General features: G+C 50.2%; 10 protein-coding genes across 10 annotated transcripts; 3 read left to right on the forward strand and 7 right to left on the reverse strand.

The window, feature by feature from the left end:
* Positions 1-2,775: 2,775 nt before the first annotated feature.
* On the reverse strand, positions 2,776-3,176 carry CC1G_01478 (hypothetical protein; the record flags this gene model as incomplete). Its single annotated transcript, XM_001833749.2, has 2 exons — positions 2,776-2,973; positions 3,117-3,176. 2 exons carry the CDS (start codon positions 3,174-3,176, stop codon positions 2,776-2,778), a joined length of 258 nt encoding a protein of 85 aa, XP_001833801.2.
* Positions 3,177-3,570: 394 nt separating this feature from the next.
* CC1G_15234 (hypothetical protein) lies at positions 3,571-3,903 on the reverse strand (the record flags this gene model as incomplete). The annotated part of the gene is made up of 3 exons (XM_002910280.1): positions 3,571-3,637; positions 3,722-3,797; positions 3,876-3,903. 3 exons carry the CDS (start codon positions 3,901-3,903, stop codon positions 3,571-3,573), a joined length of 171 nt encoding a protein of 56 aa, XP_002910326.1.
* An 893-nt stretch (positions 3,904-4,796) lies between these two features.
* On the forward strand, positions 4,797-5,579 carry CC1G_15235 (hypothetical protein; the record flags this gene model as incomplete). Its single annotated transcript, XM_002910281.1, has 4 exons — positions 4,797-4,857; positions 4,964-5,125; positions 5,257-5,322; positions 5,377-5,579. The coding sequence occupies 4 exons, from the start codon at positions 4,797-4,799 to the stop codon at positions 5,577-5,579; spliced, it is 492 nt and encodes a 163-aa protein (XP_002910327.1).
* A 515-nt stretch (positions 5,580-6,094) lies between these two features.
* On the reverse strand, positions 6,095-6,940 carry CC1G_01479 (hypothetical protein; the record flags this gene model as incomplete). Its single annotated transcript, XM_001833750.1, has 4 exons — positions 6,095-6,150; positions 6,217-6,299; positions 6,364-6,598; positions 6,667-6,940. The coding sequence occupies 4 exons, from the start codon at positions 6,938-6,940 to the stop codon at positions 6,095-6,097; spliced, it is 648 nt and encodes a 215-aa protein (XP_001833802.1).
* Positions 6,941-7,409: 469 nt separating this feature from the next.
* On the reverse strand, positions 7,410-9,511 carry CC1G_01480 (hypothetical protein; the record flags this gene model as incomplete). Its single annotated transcript, XM_001833751.2, has 9 exons — positions 7,410-7,460; positions 7,587-8,009; positions 8,066-8,149; positions 8,206-8,295; positions 8,419-8,514; positions 8,682-8,722; positions 8,788-8,870; positions 8,930-9,161; positions 9,238-9,511. 9 exons carry the CDS (start codon positions 9,509-9,511, stop codon positions 7,410-7,412), a joined length of 1,374 nt encoding a protein of 457 aa, XP_001833803.2.
* A 1,190-nt stretch (positions 9,512-10,701) lies between these two features.
* CC1G_01481 (hypothetical protein) lies at positions 10,702-11,919 on the reverse strand (the record flags this gene model as incomplete). The annotated part of the gene is made up of 1 exon (XM_001833752.2): positions 10,702-11,919. The coding sequence occupies one exon, from the start codon at positions 11,917-11,919 to the stop codon at positions 10,702-10,704; it is 1,218 nt and encodes a 405-aa protein (XP_001833804.2).
* A 2,086-nt stretch (positions 11,920-14,005) lies between these two features.
* On the forward strand, positions 14,006-15,662 carry CC1G_01482 (hypothetical protein; the record flags this gene model as incomplete). Its single annotated transcript, XM_001833753.1, has 4 exons — positions 14,006-14,495; positions 14,555-14,783; positions 14,844-14,946; positions 15,156-15,662. The coding sequence occupies 4 exons, from the start codon at positions 14,006-14,008 to the stop codon at positions 15,660-15,662; spliced, it is 1,329 nt and encodes a 442-aa protein (XP_001833805.1).
* Positions 15,663-16,431: 769 nt separating this feature from the next.
* Positions 16,432-17,988, forward strand: CC1G_01483 (hypothetical protein; the record flags this gene model as incomplete). The annotated part of the gene is made up of 5 exons (XM_001833754.1): positions 16,432-16,804; positions 16,853-17,081; positions 17,139-17,241; positions 17,297-17,401; positions 17,455-17,988. The coding sequence occupies 5 exons, from the start codon at positions 16,432-16,434 to the stop codon at positions 17,986-17,988; spliced, it is 1,344 nt and encodes a 447-aa protein (XP_001833806.1).
* A 945-nt stretch (positions 17,989-18,933) lies between these two features.
* CC1G_01484 (hypothetical protein) lies at positions 18,934-19,752 on the reverse strand (the record flags this gene model as incomplete). The annotated part of the gene is made up of 2 exons (XM_001833755.2): positions 18,934-19,485; positions 19,537-19,752. The coding sequence occupies 2 exons, from the start codon at positions 19,750-19,752 to the stop codon at positions 18,934-18,936; spliced, it is 768 nt and encodes a 255-aa protein (XP_001833807.2).
* A 1,103-nt stretch (positions 19,753-20,855) lies between these two features.
* CC1G_01485 (membrane transporter) lies at positions 20,856-23,941 on the reverse strand (the record flags this gene model as incomplete). Its single annotated transcript, XM_001833756.2, has 16 exons — positions 23,699-23,941; positions 23,609-23,644; positions 23,528-23,543; positions 23,339-23,475; positions 23,139-23,287; positions 23,010-23,089; positions 22,510-22,954; positions 22,434-22,458; positions 22,354-22,377; positions 22,219-22,297; positions 22,084-22,186; positions 21,836-22,035; positions 21,665-21,779; positions 21,150-21,276; positions 20,973-21,079; positions 20,856-20,923 (listed from the first exon to the last, which is right to left on the reverse strand). Exons 1-16 carry the CDS (start codon positions 23,899-23,901, stop codon positions 20,856-20,858), a joined length of 1,914 nt encoding a protein of 637 aa, XP_001833808.2. The 5' UTR covers positions 23,902-23,941.
* Positions 23,942-24,224: the final 283 nt, after the last annotated feature.

Consider the following 24,224-nt stretch of genomic DNA (forward strand, 5'->3'; position numbering starts at 1 on the left):
CTAAGTCGAACTCTAAGAACGACTCTGAAAGAGGTTGAACGTAACGCATCATTGATACCGTAGTAATTGACGGGTTAAGGATGTGTACTGGACCGATTGAAGATCGAACTACGGTAGTGAGAATTTGGCACGAAGTCCTCACCGCCGGGAGCAAGACTATCCATGGGAGTGCACGATCGACTTCAAATCGACTAGAAAGCTAGTAGCGACTTAACAAGAACGACGACACTTAGCACCAGCGCCTGTCAGTACCCTAAGAGGAAACACCCATAAGCGCCGCCGGACGGTCGGAATCAGCCATCAGTCGCGGAAAGCTAAAGGGGACCTCTACGGATTAGGTACGAGATCGATAAGATAGAAGCCGAGATAAGATAACCAGAACGACGGGACCAGGAACGGATCACACGAGATGTTCTATTCCGTTGGACAGGTGTCCTCTATAGGACAGATGAAACAGGGTACTAACAGTCCCATGACCTGTCAACAGAAAAGAAGTAGTACAGAGAGAAGGGACAGAACGATGAATCCATACGCCGCCCTCCGGCGGTAGTTACAAAAGGGTATACCATCTGTTTCCGCGGAAGCATCTTCACGGAGTAACAATGGAGTTTCCCACCACACATTGGTTCCGTTCCGACTGGACGGAACTACCAAAATCCACGCGCTTCAACAGCGCATCAATAGACGCCTATGGGGCATACTCGGCACGACACCGCCGGGGCTTCTTTTGTCGCGTTTCTTTCCTATTTCATGTATTTCTGATTCTCTCGTACCTCCGCTCCGTCTCTCTACTCTCCTTTTCTGTATCATGCGCATGTATTCGGTTTGTTTTATAGTCTTTGCTAGTCTTTGTTTTAAAGCTCGTAGTCAAACATTTTGTACCATATATATAGGCCCGCCGGGCAAAAGAATCAACAGATACCCCTTTGACTCGATTATATATCTTGTCCTGATCGACACAAGTCGTTCAGTAAAATAAAGAGGAAGTCTCCGAGTGAGCGAGTTAACGAGTTAGAGTCGAGTCCGAGTTTGTGCGTGAATACACGAGTCCGAGTTTAAAACGAGTCAACGAGTGATCCCGCCGGGACGAGTTTTAAGTGTTTCCAAGTCCAAATTCGAGTTTCGAGTCTAAGTCGTGTTCAAATCGAGTCGCGAGTTGAACTTAGTGTTTCCCTTGTGTGTAGAGCACAACAAAATATAAAACACCACCTGCATAAAGTCAAGAGCCTTTTCAAAGCTCTAAAAACCCTAAAAACCGTTCTATACGAGTCAGAGAGTCTTCTCCTCGTTAACTTAGTCTACTAAAACAACAACCCCGTCGAACTTGCGTGCCAACGTACAGACAGTACCTAAAAGTCTTTAGATTTAGCCGTCGGTCTTCATCTTCGTGTCACTTGTCTCACAACAAGCGCCACTCGATTCGGGACCGCCGGTTGTTTTCTTGCTCTTCTTTGTGCTTTCTGTGCTAGTCAGAACATCAGCGGCTGGGGAGAGGACCAGGGCCAAGATGTCCCTCGCGCACCTGTGCGGTCAATCGGTGAGTAGTTGGGATACGTTTACTGTTGATACCGTGCTCACTGGCTCCCATCGTCGCCATCCGTGCCGGCATTTGTCGCTTTCCAGCCGTTTTACAGACCTATCGAGCACAGTGCTGCGGCGACCTTGATAGAAATGAGCCATTCGACTACGACCGGCTTCCAGGTGGGTGTTGGATCTGAGCCCGTCGACGATACCTTGCTGATGCGAAGACGATATAGGCGTTGCCCCACGGTTCCATGATCAACGGGCAAGACAACGCAAACCTGCATATCTAGCCAGTCCCACACTCCAAGCGAGATCATCATCCTGCCCGTCGTAGACCAGTCGATATACAGGCTGGTTGCGCCGCCTGTTACAAGTCATTCTTCACCGATGGCTCTGCGTCTGCGATGGGGAGGTGATTGTGGGTTCTGGTCAATCTGGATTCTCGTCGACACGGGTCGTCGACGAATTCCTTCCCTCACGTTTTCCTTATGTAATTCCTTTCGCTCTCAGTTTCACGTCTTGCTCTCGGCCGAATGGCCCAGTATGTTCTCGTTGTCGCCTTGTGCTTTCGTATTGCTTTCTTTTGTGTATCTCTTTGCACCTACGTCAATATGCCTTGAAAAATACATACATTCTTGCCTTTGTTTGAACCGATAGCATTGGATCTGCTGGGGAATTCTGCCTGGGGTGCCGTCCAACGGCATCGTATTATAATGTTTTGATGGCACGAGTTCGGACAACGAATTCGCAGCAAGAGTCAAGACTGGAGACTGGGCGTCTGTAGCTTGACTCTCTCGACAATAATCCCAAATCGTGTGCAGCGCTTACCTCGCATTTTCTGCATGATGCGCTTGGGTATGTTGGAAATTGGTGCTGGTTCCCTTGTGGCTGATACCTACATACCTGCTCCAGATAGTCGGTGAATACAAAAGTAACTTGGGTTTACTTGGATTATGTAACTTGCCCTCACAAAAGTAAGGCCAAGTTACTTGGGTATCCAAGTTCGATTTCCGTCACCCAAAACGAGTGGGGCCAAGTACTATTGGTATAGGTACGTACTTGGATACGATTCGGTGATGTATATCCCGTCGCGCATGGGCCTAATTGAGTGGGCGAGGACGAGTATGGCTGTGCGTGAGGCTATACAGTCTCGGATCTGACCAGAAAGGAACGGGGCTTACGACTCGTCGCTGTCAGGATTTGTTGCGGGTCTCTTTCTACCACAACACCAACCATTCTTTTCGTACCTCTTTATTTCCAGGTGATTTTCAAGTCTTTCTGTTGTTTCACCCAGAATCCAGGCAAGAATAGCGAACAGAGCGTGTAGCAGGCTGCCTTGAGTCGGGCCTTGGCGCCTGGGGGGGCTGCGGCGAGGATGGAACCTCGTCCTTGTAGCCTCTGGAAATTGGTGATACTGGACGATACCTCGGGACGATCGACTTGTGATAACTAGGTAAGAAATTATCTACATCTTTGGATCAGAACTGTGTTAATTGAGTTGTGTTTTTCGATGGGGAAAAGAGGGCAAATAGTAGTTACTAAAGACAGTATCAAGCGCAACAGTAAGCGCGCTAGAAAATAGTTGAACTTACACCACTCGGTAACATCTCGATGTACAGCTGTCTGCTATCTAATGCTGCATTCTCGTACATCACTATCCTACTATATCTTATATATGATTCTTTTAAGTTCCTCTACCCATGGACAATGAAGTTTAAAGTCAATCGACTCAGCGCGAAGCTCAGCGCTTATGTTACTTTAGGGCCGGTCAATTTTACCTTGACCCTGAGAGGGTGAGTATCCAAAGAAGATTTACCGTGTTTATTCGTCACAGAGTACTATAGTTATATCTACATGTCACGTCCCTCCTCAAATAACTATTCCCCGGTGTCCAAGTAGGATCCAAGTAGGATCCAAGTCCGACCCAAGTACGATCCAAGTACACCAAGCCAAGTAATCCAAGCGTGGGAACCAAGTTACTTGGGCTCGCCTCAGAGATTTGGGTGGGCCAAGTTACCCAAGTTAGGGACCCAAGTTACTTTATTGTCAATCCAGATAGTCTAAGGGCATGGTGTTGTTTTTCAGCTCGACGCCCTGCATACGCGGAACAAGGCTGCTTAGATTACAGCACTCCAAAGCATTGTTTCGCCGTATGAGAGTGATTTCCAACGTCGAAAGAGGTATTCTGAATGCTCACCTTTGGTTTAGGTCGTGTTTCGACGGATTGTTCTCAATCTCGCAAGCGAGGACAATCTCTGTTGTTTTGTAAATGCCTTCGGCGTCGTTTGTTTCACTCGATTTAACCGCCTATTCGTTCATTGATATACCAAACCTTTCACGCCGTTACTCACCTCCTCCACCACCCTCAGCCACCGTCATTTTGATAGACGGTCACGACCACGACCCCTACCTCAAGCCCCAGGCTATCCAAATGGTCTCGAGTGGCTATTGCAATGCTTCGTAGCACCACTCTCCGGTTCCAACCTCGAGACCCACAACTCCAGCCCCCACCGACCTGCGACAGTGACTCTATATTTCGATGACCAACCAGACGGATTCGTTCTCGCCTACGCTACTCTCTCACCACAAACCTGACGAAGCTACCGCCCCTGTCACCCCCTCCCGGCTCCCGTCTTCACCGTGGCCTCTCATGGTTAGGTTTTCGGTCACGACGTACATCAGCAAAACCCAGATATGATTACCAGAAATTTTGGCCACCTTGTATGGTTCGTAATTTCTTGTCAACACGCGGGATCTTGTAGACCTTATAAGAAAAAGTGGGAAAGTGACATGATCTTTCGTAGCTTATAAGATTATCTTGAACGTGGTAAGATTTCTCGGAACCTTGCAAGGTTGCTCTATCCTCGCAAGGTTCCCAGGATCCTTGTAAGATTGTCCAAAGCCCCTCAAGGATCGCGACGTCGCGTTGTCTGGGATCACTGCTGCCCTCATAGAGAAGAGACCAACCTATTGAACTTTGAAGTAAACCAAAAAGTTTGAGACAGGAAAATTGATAGCATTGGACTACTAATACGCGACATTTCTGCGCTGTTTTGAGGCGACTGGGAATCGATGTACTCTAGATCTTTAGTATATTGAATCCATAGATGTCACGACGTCAACTATAAACATAGCCGCGGCGAGAGGTCTCTGGGAGGGGTGGGAAGCTCGCACGCCAGAAAAGGGATAGGCAAGATTGCAAGGACTTGGGGAAATTAGAAGGAAGCCGAGGAGAATGTAAGAACGTCACTTCACATTGCAAGGTAAAGGTAATGTACTACCAACATTACAAGGTAACAGTAAATATTATAAGCTTTCGACAAACCTTGCAAGGTTTGACGAAGCTTACGGGATCTTTTGGAGGTTCCGATCAAAACGTCATTCCTTACAACGATACGTCATTCTTACCATACCCGTAAGCTCTCGGAATCATATCTAGGTTTTGCTGATGTATGGCGAGGGAGGCACCCGGGAACGCATTTCGAGATATTACCTTTCGAACACGAAAGGGTCATTGCTCCTGATGATCCCTTCCTGGACCCTATCGTCCCGCCCAGGATCAAGACCATCGCTCGACTGCGAGCAACATCCACGTGGCCAAGTAAGGTATTTTGGATTCATCGCGCAATGCCTCTCTGATTTTCGACTGCCTAGGCTGAAACACGTAATTCCACCCAAGTACGCCGCCCTGCCCTACACTGGTTGATCTGGCCAGTGCTTACCCCGTTGTAGACATGTACAACAAGAAGAGCCTTCGACGTCGAGCATTATCTATGATCGCGCTCCTACCGACACCGAGTGAGCTTTTGTGCAACTCATCTTTCGAGACGTCTTCCTTACCGAATTATTCAGAGAAACCCGTCCTTTCCCCGGGGTTGGAACTTCGAAGGTACATGCAAGGCAAATCCTCGAACAACCTCGGCATCCTCGCCTCTCGCCTCCACCAACGACAACGCCGCGCCCTGGGCTCACAGTGTCCCTGGCTCTGTCCCTTCCTCTCGACTGCACGAGCTCGGGTGACGAGTACCACCGTGCTCCCCGATTGCGTTGGATAGTGCGGATGGGAACGACGAGGAGAAGATGGTTGTTGATGGGGTGTAAGATTCACCTCCCATCGCTCGAGAGTCCTCGAGACTCCCGTCTCATCACCCCTCTTTCACCTCGCCCACCCCGTGGTTAGTCAGATTGGACCGCGCCCTGACCTGGTTTGGATCGCTTGGCGCTCCTTCACCTGGAGGATATGGGTTTGCTTCGACTGGTTGTTTCGGTGCGCTGTTTCGGGGCTTCAACCGTCTTGTCGGAGACGGGGGGCGGGAGGTACCTGTGCGCATGATTCCCCTCTAGGACGCTCGAAAAAGAGAGAGGGGGGAATAGGAGGAGGGAGAGAAGGAGGGAGCTAGGGATGTGGCTACATATTCCAAGAACGGACGGGAGGATAAAAATGAAGACACAGTTTCTTTAGGCGGCGATGAGGCAGTGACGACGACACGGGATTTATCATTCAATAAAAGTACAGCATTAATCTTCTCACATCGCTACCAGTATAGAGCATTCTTCCTACCCCTGGAGCCTAGAACTTGCGGATCTCAACGATGAGGTTTTCATTGCCCCAAGCAGCGTTGGTACCTATTCGTCGAGGGACGCCGTCAGATATAGCTTTGCAGACTTAACATACGCGATGGTACTACTCACCTTCATTGAGCACCGGAATAGACGGAAAAGCAGTTAAAATACAGTTATTTAGCACCCACACTCCACCATTCGCAACATTAGCGCTGTCGGCAATGAATATGCATCTCAGAGCCCCTCTATCCACATGTACAGGCTTTAGGACCTTACCAGCTAGATTGGGTGTAGGACACGCCGTTCACCCTCCCGTACCACGCAACATCTGCGTTCCCGCTGACCGTATGGCAGAACCTCGATCCTGAGGAAGGTACCGCGCAGGTCACACTACCAATAGAGTGGAGATACTCATGGCAGGCCCAGGCGTTGGGCATGCTGATGAGATATTGGTGCCAGTCACACGTCGGGGTGTACCGCTTCGTGAAGGAGCTCGACCTCTCCCTGTCCTCTACCATACAAAAGGGTGGGGTGAGCACCGACCAGACATGACACCAAATGGCAGAAAAAAAAGTTCACCTTGAGCTTCCTTGGAGCGCTCGATACGCTCGAGTGCGCGAACGACGAGATCGCGGGAGGTAAAATTGAGGGATTCGAGAGAGGGTAGACCGGGACCAGGTACCACCTTGAACTCTCCAGTCTCGGCAGCGCGAATCAGCTCTGCGGGGCTAGGAATTGCCTCCAACAGCTCGACACTGGGAGGTTCAGAAGGCTGCGGTAAAGCTTTAACGCATTCCACTGCCATAAAGGCAACAATGAGGACAGAACGCAGAGCAACCAGAGGAGTGAACATCCTTGGGGGAGTCAGAGATTGGAGTATCGGTATTACTTGACTTTAGGAGTGGCGCTTTATACATACGACAATGAGACTGTGGGCGACGACTGCACCCTCTGACCTCCCCGATTCCGGCACAGGCACGACGAGCGTGTTTGTTCAGGCTCTTTTCAGTTGTGGCCATCTCCTGAGGCACCCTGAGACGAGGTTATGATAATAAGTGTAGGCGTCGTAAAGTGACAAAAGGGCTAATCTAACTACCTTCCAGAATTTCTGGCTGAGCTGTCTCCGATGCCTCGTCTGACGCCCACAATCTGAACTTAAGGTTCAATGACAATGCTTTCTATTGTCTGAAAGCCGTTTGTGGTATACATGCGTTTGATTAACGACATAATTGACTTAATCTTCTTGCGTCAAGCGCGGGGGTAGGTGTGCGTTACGTGGTGCTACAATAAGTCGCATTTCCCAAGGAGGGAAGGCAGCTCTGTCATGCCACCGCCTTTCGATGAGACCCTGTGCTAGGAACGCTGATCTGGACCTAGCGCAGAGATGTAGGCACTTATTGTACAAGCTCGATGGCCCAAATCCAACTGACGGGGGCGGTTCGTTTAAGAAAGACAGAGGAAAAGTTAGCTTTGCTTTCGAGCGTTTCGAACCAGCGCACCTCTCCAAGGTACTTTTCCAGGACCTCCATCTGTTCAGGTGTCGGTCGTCGGTGGTAAAGCCGCGCAGAGGAGCTACACCCAAGAACGAGAAGGTACACTGCATCCACATCGTATATGTCCGAGCGGAAGGTCATGCCCTCTTCCACGCACTTGGCGTTCGGCCTTGCTGAGGAGAAGCAGATCGCGTGTTTCCACATTGTCATTTCCTCCAGCCTCCACGCCACTTTCCCAGCGTCAGTCACAACGCCATAGCCCACTGGAAGCCCCAGCCGCATTCCGACCTTTTCCATCTTCTCCACCGTCACAGGGAACCCATAGAGGAAATGCCCATTATAATCGAGGTAATTCGCCGGGAGTGGCCTCCAAGTCGCGGACCCAGGAAGGCCCGGCGAGTGGCATGTCAACATATCCTTTCTTATTATCTGAGCAAGGGAGATTGAGTCAACGGTCGGGTACTACGATAAACGAATCCACGCACCGCGGCGCGACAGTCTTTGCATGGAATATAGCTCAAGGACGACTCATCGTCCGCTTTTCTTGAGTGGTTTGTTTTCGCGGATTTCTAGTTCGTGAAGGTAACATTGAGAAGAGACCTGGCATAAGGAGATGTGAGCCTACCATAAGGCTTGGTCGTCGTGGTGGGTCCTGACAGGAGAGACGCGTCTGAGACGGCACGCGGATTTTCCCATCACGCAGGGCAAGCCTGCCCTAAAGCACGCGATGCGCGCTTGTAGACTCCTTGCAACGTTGCAATATCCTTAGTAACTTCCACTAAAAGATTTCATTGTGGGGGCAACAATGGATAAGTTGATAGTCAAGTACTCATCTTACGCTTTCGAGAGCCCTCGTGTCCATGTCTTCTGATCTAACCATCACCTTAGATGTGGGCTTTTGGATAGACGTCAAAAACCGATGGAATCGCAGAACCTAATGGCGAGTCTATCTGAGTATAGGGAAGCCACGATAATATAGTACAAATTGAGTACAGGATTCAAGACAAGTACAAGGTGCAAAACCAGACCACGAGAGTTCAAATAGACAGACTTATACACAATGAAATGCCTTCCTAGGCCTTTAATCTAGTACCTTCTCACCTCAACGATGAGGTTTTCGTTGCCCCAAGCGGCGTTGGTACCTATTCGTAAAGGAAAGCCGTCAGACATCGCTTACAGTACTGGCCATGGGTAAGGCACTACCCACCTTCATTGAGCACCGCAATAAAAGGAAATGCGCTTGAAATGCAGTTATTGAGCACCCAAATACCACCATCCGCAACATGCGCGCTATAGGCGGGGATTAAGCACGTCGAACCCACTAGAGAACCTAGAGAACAACGGCTTACCAGCTCGATTGGGCGTAAGATACGCCGTTCACCCGCCCGTGCCAGGCAACATCGTCGGTCCCACTAACCGTGTGACAGAACCTCGATCCGGAGGAAGGTACCGCGCAGGTCACACCCCCGATCGAGTGCAAATACTCAAAGCATACCAAGGCGTTGGCATAGCTGATGTATTGTCCCCAGCTACACGTCGGAGTGTACCGCTTCGTGAGGGAGCCCAATCTCTCGTTGTCCTCTATCATACGAAGGAGAATCGATCAGAAAACGACATCCGATGAGATGAATCTGAACGGGAAAGACATTGAACGTACCTTGGGCTTCCTTGTGTCGCTCGATACGGTCAAGCGCACGAACGACAAGATCGCGGGAGGTAAGGTTGAGGGACTCGAGCGAGGGTAGACCAGGACCAGGTACGACCGTAAACTCCCCAATTTCGGCCGCATGAATCAGCAGTTCAGGGTTCCGACTGACCTCCAACAGCTCAGGACTGGGAGGCGCAGAAGACTGTGGTAAAGCCTGGACGCATCCAACTGCGATGAAAGCGACGAGGAGGGCAGCACGTAGAGTAGCTAGAAGAGCGAACATTCTGGGGGATCTGGGGTGTCTGTATTACTTGGTACCGCTTTTATACATACGGTAGATTAGACTGTGGGCGACCATTTCACCTTCTGACCCCCCGGTTTCGGCACAGGTACAGACAACCTGTCTGCTCATGCTCTTCTCAGCTCTGGTAATCGTCTGGGGTACGCTGATCCAAGGTTCTGATAATGAACGAGGATGTCGTAAAGCGACAAAAGGGCTACCCAAAGCAGCCCAACCACCCTCTTCTAGAATTTCTGACTCCGATGCCTCGGATCGGCCACGGATGCTTGTGGGCGGCTATTCTGGCGCCCACAACGTGAACTCATGGTTCAACGACAAGGCTTTCTATTGTCTGAAAGCCGTTCCTGATAGAAACGTGTTGATCAACGATATATATTGAATCAATCTTCTCGATTCGAGCGTGGCCGGTGGATTTTCATCACCTGGTACTTCAAGAGCACAAGCCGAATCATGTAAGATAATTTTGTCATGCGCAACTTGTGCGCACGTTACAAAAACCCTGCCGAGCGGGACTTACGGCCAGATATTAGGTCCGCGTCGCGCAGGTTCGAGGGCTTACACGGACACCCATGCTTTGTGAAATGGGGACGTTTTGATCATGTGGGTCGCGGCAGGATGAAGTCGCCGAAAGACTTTACAGAAGGTGGCTTTAACTAACAAGGTTGGCGTATTATTCACTTGAGGGGGGATGAAGGTCGGCTGCGAGAAGAGGGGGTTCCGCCCTATCACCTCGTCCTAATGAGACCTTTATTTTACCGGAAGATGCTTTGAACGAGTAAAAATACAGACAAGTATGTACGTCGTAGGCAGTCGTAGGTTGCCGAGGAGAAAAAGGGACGAAATGTACATGCACGAATGTCGAGAGTAGTACGTGATCCCATCATCCCGAATCTATTGGTGTCTAAGGGAGATGCTGTGAGTAAAATATATGTACAGTGAAGGAACGATAAACTAAATGAGAATATTCAATATTCTAGACTCTAGAATAGATTAGAGTAACAAGGTGAGTATGCGCAGCAGTATGGATTCCATGGTGTGGGAAATCCATTGAGTAGATGTGATGAAGTTAGGGGTTGGAATCCAAAATGCCATTGGGAGATAATTGGAATAGCCCCCCTGTCAACCAGTCGGTGGGTCGGAGTTGGTATTAATGTATTCCAGAGTGGTGGTAGTTAACAATGGGCCAAGTTGACCACGCCACGGGGGGTTGTGACGCTCGGGCAATCTTCGAATGTGATGTTTGAAGGACGAGGTTCATCTCCCCGGGTAATGTCCTGGACGTGTCGGTTCGTGATGTCACAGCACTTGCCAAAGTGCAGACTTGGTCCTCGAAAGGTTGCGATTGACTTTACGAGGTCGGGGAAGTCGCGAATGTCGTATAATCGCAACGTCTGCGAAGTTGGGAAGCAAACTGGAGCGTTGAACGCGCATCTGAACAAGTCGATGCGAGGTAGGTCACATATGTAGATGGCGGTGAAAAGGAAGTTCATCGTCCTCGCGTTGGCGCCGACGATAGTCAAGGTCGGCCTCGATCGAAATCCTCTGGAGCAGTCGGGCATGGCTGGTATATCGACGTCGTCGAAGAATAGTTTATTGAGGGTCTCCACATTCGAGAGAAGGGTTATCCAGAGAGACACCTTGTCCTTCGTGTAGCCTTCGGTGACAGGTGAGAGCTTCGTTAGTCCAGCGACTTGAAGACTAGAAAGCCCGTGCAGAGTATCGATGCGAGGTGAATCGAGGAATGACATTAGCTGCCTTCCTCCGATCGAGAATGTAGTTAGGGTATTGGTCGCGGCCGCTACGTCCAGCGAGCGCGTGAATACGATGGTGTCCGTCGTCGAAAAGGGCCATACGACGTCCGAGTCGCATACGTCGGAAAGGGAGCCCGTGCTTGAATCGTCGGCGTGGTAGGCTAGGACAAGGGTGGATAGGTTTCGGAGCTCGGAGTTAAGATACGAGGGAAGGTATGGTGGTACCGACGAGCTCTGGTTGGGCTCAATGAAGAGCGTTCGGATTCTGTCGTGGTAGGGAAGAAGGATCCTCGTTACATGAATCATCTTGCGTCGTTCCGATAGATCGTATGTAATTGGAATTTTTCTGCGCAGGACGAAGACGTCGAGTGGACCTTGGTCAGTTCGCGACGCTGTAGTTTGAACATAATGCGCGAGTTTGTCGAAAGAGAAGGAATGGCGGTCAAGCTGGATGATGATGTACCTCCAGCCAAGTGACGAGGTTATCAGCGCATCCCAGCTTCTACAGACTAGGCGAAAGTCAGCTAAAGCCGCCTGATAACTCTTCACCGACTCGATGTTCGATGTCGGTGGCGTGTGCGTTGGTCGATCGAAGAGGGGGTCAAGGGCAGCGAAAACTGCCTGAATTATCGTTTCCATGCTAGGAAAAAAAAAAAAAAAAACGCGAGGAAGATGGTAGTGGGTGAGAGGGTGAAAAGAAGAAAATGGCCTCGAGGATGTCGAGGATACTTTTATACCCCAGCCAGTGATGCTACCGCGCTCATCGACATAGGCTTCCGAAAGGTCACCCTCTTTTCTGTAGTTCGTGCTCTTTAGCAATGTCCGGGTTCATTTTTCTGAGACGACACACCATGGTTCACACACGCAACAAGTTTTACGCTTGTCTATTGGATATTTACAGGAACAATATGGGGACGAATACTCTAACCCATTCATTCACAAGGTCCAATCCAGAGCCCTATGAGACGAAGAAGCGAGCGAAAGCCGATCGAAATACCTAGATGACCTGTGAGACTTTATTCCTTTGGCTAAGGCTGCGAGAAACTCACCCCATTCCCAGCTCAGAAGTGAAGACGTCGATATCGCTTACCAGAAAACCTGATTTCGCATCATGCTGCCACGATCCGCCAGTACCGAGCATGCAATGGGCCTATACGTGCCTATCAGCGCCAGAAATATATCCACCGCGCTCATGCTAGGGAAAAAATAGAAGGTGGCAGAAAAGGAAGGACAGGAAAGGGGGCAGTCAAGAGGAGGGAGAAATGGCCGTGGGAAGCACGCCGTTTATTGTACCAGAATCATTTGAGCTCCGTTTGAATTCGAAAAGATGGTTTTGAACCTTATTTCTCTACTTCCCACCACCACAAAAACTTCTCCAACCACAGTTTACATGGTTTACATGGAATGCACTAAAGCACCTCAAAAAGCTGCTTTTCTTCAAGTTCCACAGTCCTCTGTACATCACCGCCCATCCCGTCGTGCCGTTATCCTCATAGTACCGGGAAACTCGAGGACGACGTCCTATCTCATCGGGGGCGACTTGGCTTCAAAGTGCATTCTACCCAGAGGACATCCATGCCGAACCTTCACGGACCCATTGAAATCATCTCGAATGGTTGTAACCCAGGGAATCCCACGTCAACCACCCATTGAAGTACTCCAGGCATTCTGGCCATCGAACCCCCTTCTTTGCACCCACTTGACACATTCTTTCCAGCTGGCCCCCTATCGAATCGCTGGCAGCTGCGTCGATCGCTTTAGGATGCTCGGATGGTAGCTTCTATCTAGGTGCGTTCTCACTTGGCATCTCGGCCGGTCAATTATTTATTGATTTACTCGCTAATATTCCCAGATTTTCGACCTGGATTTTGATTTCAGAATCGAGGGGGCTCTTCCCACACCTACAATCCGGCAGCGATAACCTGTGGACCCGGGACTTCGACGGAGCTGGGATTTCGACTAGCCCCGATACTTAGGGTGTAACAAATCTAGCCGGCACCGCGCTGCTTGCCGCTTTGCGATTTCTTGAAGGGGCGTGACAAAATGGTTTCAATACCATTTCCTGTTCCACCAGAACGGGGTCAGCCTCCTCGTGTTCGCTGTGGAATTACCATTATTTCATCATTCGCCGCTGCCGCTGGACTTCCAAACGCGTCCAAGCAGTAGGCACATCAACTTCTTCGGTCAAAATCAGCCTCTTCTTGCTGCACACAACACACCACCGTCAAATGGCCACCCAACGTTCCGCTCGTATCCCTTCACAAACGTTTTGCGGATCTCGAATGGAACCGGTCAGTACGCACAGCCAGTTCCAAACGCTCCTTGGCTAACTGCTCTTCATAACCAGACAAGTCCCATTGCTTGGACTCTGAAGGTCCGTCAGCCCCAGAATACAAAACCCAGTGGACGAGAGACGGCTGTAAATTGAGCTACTTCTGTAATCGAACGCCTTCCACCATACGCGCACATTCCTACCCTACACACACGCAACGCCCTCGTGTCAACCGCCCGCAAACCCTTCCGTTCTTTTATCCCTTATTACCCACCTCGGCGACGGAAGGTTTGGAACCTTTCCTGTTCGACGATACCGTCCCTCGACACCCTTGCCAATCTTTCTCCATTCCACATTCATTTTGATTCCAGTCCTTGAAGTTTGATTCTATTTTACTTTCCTTTCTTTTACATTTCTTCTCGTTTCTCGTCCCATTTTTGTTTCTTTCCCATCATGAGAGTCGGCGTCTTCTTCACCTCGCTTCTTGTTCTCCTCCCGACTATCCTTGCATCTCCGACCCACCTCTACCGTCGCGACTACTCGGGCGAATCTGGTTCGAGCGGGAGTGGTTCTGGGAGTGAGGTTGGGAACAGTAGTGGCAGTGGCTCGAATGTCGCTTATAACGTCGGAGGTGTATACGGCGGTGGTAGTGGTGGATACAACTATGATGGAGGAGCTGGCGATGGCGGCGGCTATGGTGGAACCAACGTCGAAGATGGGGAAGGGGATGGTGGCGACAACGAAGGTCAGCGAGGCAGTGGCAGTGGGGGAGGGTACGACTACGACGAAGGGGGAAACGATGACGAGGGAAGCGCTGGAGGGGCTGGAGAGGACGACGGCGACAATGGAGGAGATGATGGTGGTGACAACGGAGAGGATGGAAATGGTAACGACGAAGGATCGAGCGGAGATGACGACTCGAGCAGCGAGTACGACGTTGAAGGTGACGAAACATCAACATTTTGCGTCTATAAATCGAACTAATCGACCGATGTCAATCAGATGTTCGTATCCTGAGCTATGCGCTCAGCTACGAATACCTCGCCACTGCTTTCTACGAGGACTCTTTCTCTCGGTGGTCATGTCAAGACTTCGAGAACTTCGGCATCGACGAGTGGGCCTACAAACGCTACGAGCAGATTTACAAGCACCGTAAAGCGTATGTCAAGTTCCTCGAGAGCGCAATCGAAGCATCGGGCGCGGAGTTAATCCCGCCCTGCACCTATAACTTGTAAGTCATTGTCCCTTACGATTCGCTTCGAGTTTCTCTCAAACTTGAATGCCTTCTCAGCGATTATTCCAACGATGTCAACGATTTCGTCAACCTCAGCCAATACTTCGAACTCGCCGGCACGTCCCTGTATAACGGAGTCCTTGGATACATTCACAACAAGGTGAGCACTAGTCGATGAACTAGAGGACCTGTCACTAATCAGGCGCGAAAGAGATACGCCTCTGTTATTGGATCCATTCTCGGTGTTCAAGCTCGCCACTCGGCTTGGATTCACTCCACCGTCCAGGAGAAGAACCCTTGGAACACCGCATTCGAGGCAAGTCGATTTTCCAGGCTTTTTAATCAACGTATTTATCTCATTCCCTCCAGACTCCCCTTTCATTCAATCAGATCTGGACGATCGGCCATCCCTTCTACTCTTCGTGTCCCTCCTCCGGCCCTGGAATGAACGCCTTCCCTGCCGGACTTCGCGACTATCCTTCCTTCAAGATCTGTAACGAGGACATTATCCCTGGCGAAAACGTCGGTATCGACCTCTCAGAGGCCTACGGGGCCAACCCCAGCGCCTTCAATGGTGATCAGGAGCTCTTCGCCGTCTTCGCGCTCGGCACTGGCTCATACGTTCAACCTCTGTACGCCAAGGGCTCAGACGACGGTGGAAATGGTAACGATAAGGACTTCTGGATGAAGGTTCCGAAGGAACTCGAGTCGACCGGCGCTGTCTACGTCTCCATCGTTCAAGCTTCTCCGGATGAGGCTTCACAGTCTGGCTTCCAGATCGACGACCAGAACACCGTCGCTGGGCCGAAGATTTGGATGTTCAACTATGATTCAGACTGGAAGCCTGAGAAGGGCTACGAGTTGTTCCAAGATTGATGATTGAGGCTCTTCCCCATTCGCACCTTCTGTCTTTTTGTCGTTTTCGTGTACTTTGTGTAACCTTGTTCCATCATTAGTTCTACTTTGATTGATTATCCCTCCATCGCAGGTATGTACATCGTAAATGTATAGTATTTCTTCGAATCGCCTATTTCCTTTTGAAACTTGCGAACGGCTATGTCGTTCATTGAGGGACGAGCCAAAGCGAGCTGATTCCTGAACCCCTTGAATGGAGCCGATTATCTCTCCAGAGATTAGATTAGATCTTTGAGATCAATGGCCAGTTATCCACGTGTCGCAGCGAGGAGCATTTCAGAGGAGAACCCACCATGTGCAGACTACGAAGACATTCCACCATGGCCTGGGTTCCAGTTGCGCCTTACCGAGCAACTCCAGGAATCACCACAGCTGACTTATCGTATACCTCATACCTCCTGGATGTCTCGAAAGGGGACATGACAACGCTGGACTTCACAACAGCTTCACAGACCGGCGCTTGTTTCTGCGACGCGACGATTTTGAAATTCACTCTTAATGACAGGTCAACTGAGACTGGTCGCTCGATCTACTTATAGTTGAACTTCCAACCCGACGTTCCCAATCGCGCCCATTACTGCGACTGGTCAACTCCCTTCGAATCGCAGTTGGCCTCCGTCAGCCCCAAAGCTGCTCACATTCCGTACAAAAACCGGGCCCTCTCTTCGAGATCGTTCATACGAACAGCCTAAACCACACCCCATACGACCTTGACGACGCAACGGCTCTCATGAAGTTTGACGCCCTCACAGCTCTCGTTCTCTTCCTCCCCTACGTCCTGGCTTCTCCAGTCGGAACCCCGGGCGGAAGCCATAGCCACGGCCCAGATCCCACATTCGCTTCTCACTCTGGCGGCTCTGGAGTCATGAGTTACGCTGCTTCTCCGAGTTCCAGCGACAATGGAGTACCGAGCAGCAGCGGGGTGAATGTGGCAGGAAGTAGTGCTGGTAGTAGCCCTGACGGTGATACCCCCGTCGCTGCCGGTTCTCCCAGTGGAAATGACGATAGTGACGACGACGGGCAAGCATCTAGTGCCAGCACGAGTCCAGTACAGGATGATGGTGGTAGCGGTGCCTGGAGCGCAAGCCCGCCAGATGTCGATGGTGAGCTCGCCTTCCCGTCCTCCTTCATCGAGTACTGACGAATCACAGACCTTCGTGTTCTCAACTATGCCCTCACGTACGAATACCTCACCACTGCGTTCTACGAAAATTCCCTTTCGCGGTGGTCGAGCCAAGACTTCAAGGCTTACGGACTTGACGACTCTGTTTACGGCCGCTACCAAGAAATCTACGAACACCGCCAAGAATACGTCAAATTCCTCGAGAGTGCTATTACAGCTGCTGGTCTCCGATACCTCGACCCTTGTACCTATAACTTGTACGTCTTTCTCCCATCTATCTGCTTTCGATCACTAACATTTTGGCGTTATTCCAGCAACTATACCACCAGCGTCGGCGATTTCGTCGACCACAGCGAGTTCTTCGAGCTCACCAGCACCTCCATGTACGAAGGAGCACTCGGGATGGTTTCTAACAAGGTACACTCTCCCCGTCACTATCATCAGCGACAACGTTAACTGACCTTGGATTCAGGATTATTCGTCGGCCCTTGGCTCTATTCTTGGTGTCCAAGCGCGACACTCCGCTTGGATTCAGGCAACTGTGAAGGGAAAGAATCCATGGAATACCGCTTTCGAAGTTCGTCCATTCTTCACCCTCGATTGAGAGTTATCACTGAACTAGAAAATCAGGCTCCACTTAGAGTAAACCAGATCTGGACGACAGGAGATCCTTTCTACGTTACTTGCCCTCCTATCGGACCTGGCTTGCCTTCCCTACCCGCCGGATTGGACCAATACCCTCTCTTCCAAATCGATACCCCTCAATCCATCATCCCCGGTGACAGAGTTCGAATCGACATGTCAGAAGTCGTCGCCATTAACCCGGATTCCATCCCCAATGCCTCTAGCGACAAGAAACTCTACGTAGTCTACGCCATCGCTTCCAAGAACTATGTCGAGCCTCTATGTGCGGAGGACGACGAGGACGCTGATGGCTACGGGTACTGGGTGGACGTTCCAAGTGAACTCGCATCAGTTGGAAGCGTCTATGTTTCCATCGTCCAGGCCACTCCCACCGAGGCTCGCGAGCCTGGATTCCAACCCAACAACGACAACTCCGTAGCTGGCCCAAGAGTCTGGATGTTCGACTATGATTCTCAAGGGAGGTCTGACGAAGGATACGAGCTGTTCAAAGGGTCACGAACTACGCCTTTCGCGGGATGATCGTGGCAGTGAGCATTTCTTTTGTCTCTCCAATGCGCTGTTATAGTTCGCTTTCAAACTTCTGTATTATTCCTGTCTCCTCTAATGCTCATCGAACTCTGATATCCATGATGACGGTCTCTTTCTTCTGTTCGAGCTTTTGGGGCACCTGAGGGCCATAGTGCTACGTGGGATTGGCACATTCAATGTCCAGGTCGTTTCCCTGATGTAAGGCAGCTATCATAAGGTGTTGATTCCCCGCGCTTCGTACTGTTCGAAGCTACTGGTTTGTGTCCCCTTCGCTGATACTCGGTCCTCGCCAAACTTAGCTCTCCAATACAGTCCTAAGACACGTATCTCAGACAGAAGCAGAGCTTCTAGGGTCCTCGGTCACCTCTTTCGGGGAGCCTAAAACGCCGCTTAATCAAGGAAAACTCAGTCTAGAAAGTTCGACGTTCGTCAGGGATGTACTGGGCAGAGATGGGAACCGCAATTGTCCGCACAACGGTAGACATCCGGTTAGAAACGCTTGCTTGAGACCGAGGTGACCATTAAGCGCGCTCAGTGATGGGGCGCGTGATGTATCCTTTGCTTGAATCGGTAAGCAGCCCCTTCGCCACTGGGTCATGGCTCGGGAGGATATCGCTACGAACACAAGCAGCGACTACTTAAGTCTCCGATAAACACCTTTTCCAGCCCAACTCTCCCTTAACGCAATACGTCACAGGGGACAAGGTAATATTCAATGATGAGCATAGACAAGGCAATCATGACATATCGTGAGACGCTAGCGCTAATGTTATAGAGTGGAGGAACTTTCTCCAACTGAACACTCAGATGATGTACTAACGAGCGGATAGAAATAGGTAGAACGTAAATAAAAACGTTAGTAACCGGGATAAGACAATTCAGATTAAATAGTCCACCGCCGAGGTGGAATGTCTGGAATAGCCAACTCGATGGCGTTCAGTATATGAAAGGGAGCAACCTGTAAGGAACTCGTTTTGCCCACAGTCTCCACTCCGGCCCAAACTTCGCGCGCAAAAGCCTATCCTCGTTCGGCACTCTAAAAATGAGGCTCAGAATGACAGCCACAAGGATAGCCATCCACCCAAACGCCAGAAGACGTCCCACCGGAGTCTCCAAAACACCGCTCTCCCTCACCCAAGAGCCCTCAACATGATTCAGGATGGAACCAAAAAGAAGTACAATCAACCCGGTGTAGCTTGGGTGCCGAACAATCGAGTATGGACCGTAATCGATTAGAACGTGATCTGGGTGGATGGCGAGTTCGAAGGTGAAATGTCGGCCAAGGGTGCGATAGCACTGAAGGCGGAATGCGCCCCCACACCACACAAGGACATGTCCAAGGACGAACCACCAGGTGAATCCGATCTTCGACGCATTATGCGGGTTACGTAGGAGGTGGGAAAGAATCCACGTAGCAAAGGAAGAGTTTGGTTGGGCGCTCGCGAGGATGACCACCACCTCGAGAGACCAGGAAGTCCAGTAAAGGGTCTAGAAAAAAGACGTCAGAGTCGAGATGGTGGGGAGTGAGGCTGGACAGACCCTGAAAATCCTGCTAGGCAAGGCAAGAGATTTAAGGTATCGTTCCCTCCAATCAGGGATGACTTGTTTCTCCGGTGGTAGCGGAGCATTAGGTGGTGTGGCTGCAGACAGCATCCAGAACGCGTCGGCGGCAATGAAAAGTATTTTCAAAGGAGCGAGCGAGTAATTCATGAATGAATAGCGTCGACTTTCGAGCTGAGGGGAACTTTCAGGCATTCTAACCTCGTATTTATGCCAATTCGAACACCGTGTATACACATCCCAAAAGGCTAGAGGCCCAGCATCTCCTGATTGTAGGCTTGAGAAAAACGGTCCAATTTCCGTCCTGGTCAGCGAGCGCAGGGATGTGATTCCAATCGGTCTTGAGTATTCGCCGAAATCGAGTTTCTGGAAACAGACCTTTCATGGAACACTTCCATGACGTCCCATCCATGTAATTGAGCGAGTCCGAAAGGGATATCGCACGGCCGATATGGCAGTAGTTTCGGATACTCGCGAAATGTCAAACGAACTGACGGTAAACAGAGGGAAAGAGTCTACAAGAAATGAATTCAGGCTAAGAATACCGCCAAATTAGTGGATTGGACGGACGCTGCCGTGCAATAGATGCATCCCCTTTAGGGAACATCGGATCGCGACAAAACGGCACGAGGGAATCTCATGCAGGTTACAAGTTGGGGATGGAAGTGTACAAACGGAGTGCGTAAAAAGTTACTTTTCAAGTTAACTTTACCTAACTTTGCTCCATAGGCGCGACTATGGGCTAACTTTTTCCCACGCTTTGGAAAGTTAGCGCCGTACTTCAGGTCACTTTATGTCTGCTGACACCGTCTTACCACGGATAAAGCAGGCAAGTCGTATATTTTCTTGTGTCAGTAGATGATATAAGAGTCGTTTGATATACCTAGTAGGCTCATTGCTGTGAGAATTGTTCCTTCATAATTCCATTTTTGTAAAGAGAGGAACACCGTCGTACCTTGTCAGAATCTGGAGTGTTGTCATTTGTTTTACCACGTTGTATGAGCCCTTAGGTACTGGAAAGGCGACTTGAAGTAGGACCAAGGCTCTCATTGGCGAAATATTGTCTTTGGATAATGCATTTTGTCCGGGATCCCGTGTACGGTGGTTCCATGGATCAGGCGCGCCTGCCCTAAAGTAGTTTAGGCGCGCATCAATATTGTCTGTAAGCTCCCTCTTTGTGCAATATCCAGAGCCCATTCGGCGAGTCCTATTGCTAGATAAGTAAATATACATGAACGTCAGAATCCAATCAAGCTTAAGAGGACGTGGCTGAACGTACATATCTAGGTCTTGGGGCATCAAGCATCCGCCATCAGGCCTTCCAGACCGTAGACGACACCTGTATCCACAGTCAGCATCCTGGGACCTGCGAACCATTAAAAGCGATAGGTTAACTTGGAAGGTGTGTGACTTACCCCGCCTAGTCGTCCTTCTCCAGGGCTCCGCACCAGAAGGCTTCTTCACACATCGAACCTCGTCAGACGTCCTTCTGGGCGTGACATGGCGGGGTGTCATGAAATGGCTGATTCAGCGTCCTAAAGGTAGGTCAGTAGGCTGTTGGAGATCACTCGTTAGAGACCAGGAGGACTTACATGGGTAGCTCGAGGCTAGGCTCGAGATCGTGCATGAAGATGTGGTGGTGGGTTGGAAGAAGCACGACGACCGCCGAGAGCGGAGCTATTTCCCAAAATGGCTGAAGTTCCCATCTCGGTATACGCGCTGGACGTCAACGCGTCAACTTTGAACTGGACTTTGAAGTAACTTTGACTTTACTTTCAAGTTACTTAGCCCATATAAAAAAGTAACTTTTGTCTTACTTTACTTAAGCTTTTTTGGAAAAAGTAACTTTGGTTACTTAAGTTAGAAAAAGTTACTTTAGTACAGGAAAGTTAGTTCGAAAAGTAACTTTTGTTACACCCGTACAAACGTAGGTGTCCAAATGAATTGATACAATTCCAAACGTGTATAGGGCGTTACATATCTGTTTCTTAGCAAGGCGGTGGGTGGAGCGATAGGCCTACTAAAGAACCTACATGGTGAAACGCCGTATGCTATGGTCGGTCCAGTTCATGCCTACGGTCATGACGTGGCTACAACGACGCCCTACCTCGAGACTCGTAGGGTAATAACAGGGCAATGAGCCCAGCAGCGATGAAGATGCCTCCCGCAATGAAGATGGGTACGGACGTGGTCAAGTCTGCGTATAAGGCAATAATAGGAGCCTACAGTTCCCCAAAATGAATAACTAACATCAGAATGGGAGAGAACCTTTACGGACCATGATTCCGAAGATACGATTCGCCGACGCAGTAAGGGCGTTGCCGGTTCCCCTATCCTTGGTGGGAAAGAGTTCCGGGGTCAAGGCGTACAAGACGCCATACATGACATTGCTCGTGAAGCTGTAGGCACAGTTCCAACCCAAAAGAGCATTCGAATTGCGCGACGTAGTAGAAGCGAGGATAAAGGCGCCGGTGAGAACTAAAATTATTTAAGCGCCGTCCAGAGTATGCTGCCAGTCGTACGCACTGGTGAAGATCGAAAGCGTCCCCCTCCTTCCTAGAAGGGGTAATTCGACCATGTAACCGGCCAAGAGGGCTCCTGGAACGCCTATGACACTGATAATAGCTTGCTAACTCTTTCGTTAAGTAACTACGAGGATACGAAATATCGGAAAAGACTCGCGTTTCTGTACGTGATGTCGATCGACCCATCGCCAAAATCCGCTCCCCGAGTGGAAAGACTACAGTTGCGGTCAGTTATGACTGGGCCCCATGATCATCGTTAAATGAAGCTCACTAATATGTCACGAAACTGTTGTACCTATAGATCAAGGTCAGGCGGGGACAATGTGTCAAAGATAACGGTGATTCACTCACAGCGGGAATGCCAATCCAATGAGGGCTGCAGGATTCAAATGAGTTCTGAGCGAGGTCTATAACGGACTGAACGTACCCCAAAGGAGAATCAGAAGTGACGTGGACCATGCCAATCGTCGAGAGGCAAAGAGCGCCTTCAAATGGTGGGCGTCAAACTTTGAAAGATGCCGCTTGATGACTGAAGCAGTGGTGTGACGATTGGACGCTGGCCCATTTTCCTCCTTCTCGGAGACTGGGGACGCAGCTACGCGTGCGAGGTCCTCCACGCTGATTCTCGAACTGGTCCCGTTATGGCGAGCTAAGTTATGAATCACGTCCACCGCCTTATCGTGTTTCCCCTGACCCATCAGAAACTTGGGGCTTTCATATAGCTTGAATACGAAGAACCGAATCCCCCAAAGTAACATTAAACCACCCATCGCGAACATGAAGTACCTCCACCCCATGTTTGACGATCGGGGACAATTCTCTCCTGGGGTTTCCGTTTCACAAGAGTAGTGCTTGATCAGGGGCCATGCTACCTGAAACACGGAGACTTCAGCAGGCCTCACACTGCCAGAAATTGGTCGAACATACCAGGCTTCCGATAAGCTGGCCGAAGGCCCACCAGATGGATAAGATAGTCAGTAAGTACTGATGGGAGGCGGGAATGAATTCTGTCAAATCCTGTCAGAATCAGACCGACATAGTGGCTGGTAAACGGACCCAAGAAAAGGGCTGAATCGACCGGTAGATTACCTCCCACGCCAATCGACCAAACAGCTGCGAGGGATGTGAGCGTCACGAAGTCATGGGACCCTCCAGCCGCCAACGCGAAGATGCCAACGATCAATAAGGTAATGTTGAACGAGATCCTGGCCAGAGGCGGGTAAGATTGCATATGAGAGAGGGAAATCGCGGCTTACTTCCTACCCCATACATCTGCAGCGACGCCCCAAAACGCAGCCCCTAGCAGCAGTCCGATGTTTTGCCCAAGTTTTAAGAAGGGGGGTTCATAGTTGAACTCGTTGACAGTGGGTGGGATGATAAGGCCAGTGACGATCTTGGAACGACGGGTGAGCGGAGGGGTCTAAACGTCAGATTCAGCGCCTTACCGGCCAGAGATTATCGCTGAGTTTTAACGAATGAATGGCTGTCAAACACATCTCTAGTACCAACCAATCGTTCCTACTCACGCGAACCAGCCGAACCCGGTCACAATAAACAATCCCCTAGAAAAGCAGTTAATACAATCATCGGCGATTCGATCTATGTTTAGGGCGCACCATTGATACCTTCCCATGCCAATATCCTGAATGGCGTCGTTCAGGATGCGCGCCTTGGTCAGGTACCTCAAATCGATGGTCCCCTCGTCATAGATCGTTTCGTACCGTCTTCCTTCAGCTCCACCAGGGACTGACGCGCTATCGTGAGAGATTGTCGACAAGTCCTTCCGTTCTTTATCGTTGTGGTGTTCGTTCTCGACCATTATGAGCAATAGGTGATGCCGATCCTAGAGAAAAAGGAGAGAGGGTCGAAGAAGGCGGGTCAGTATTAAATGTTGACGGCGAAGGTAGATAAAGAATCGAACCAGAAGGACCCCGCTCTCAGGGCGATGGCGTGCTTCTTCGACCAATCACAGTACCACGAGGTCCTTCCCGCTATAAGTAACTTTCAGATGCCTATCCACGCCTACGTGGAGCACATCATGGGTTGCATCCTCCACTGTCGACGTCAATAGCTAAAATAACCCTTCAAGGTCGGCGCTAGCTTGGGGGCGATGGCGGCAGTGTATCCTACCACGCGATCGAC

Source organism: Coprinopsis cinerea, assembly GCF_000182895.1.
Source record: "Coprinopsis cinerea okayama7#130 chromosome 10 map unlocalized cont3.10, whole genome shotgun sequence".
NCBI lineage: Eukaryota > Fungi > Basidiomycota > Agaricomycetes > Agaricales > Psathyrellaceae > Coprinopsis > Coprinopsis cinerea.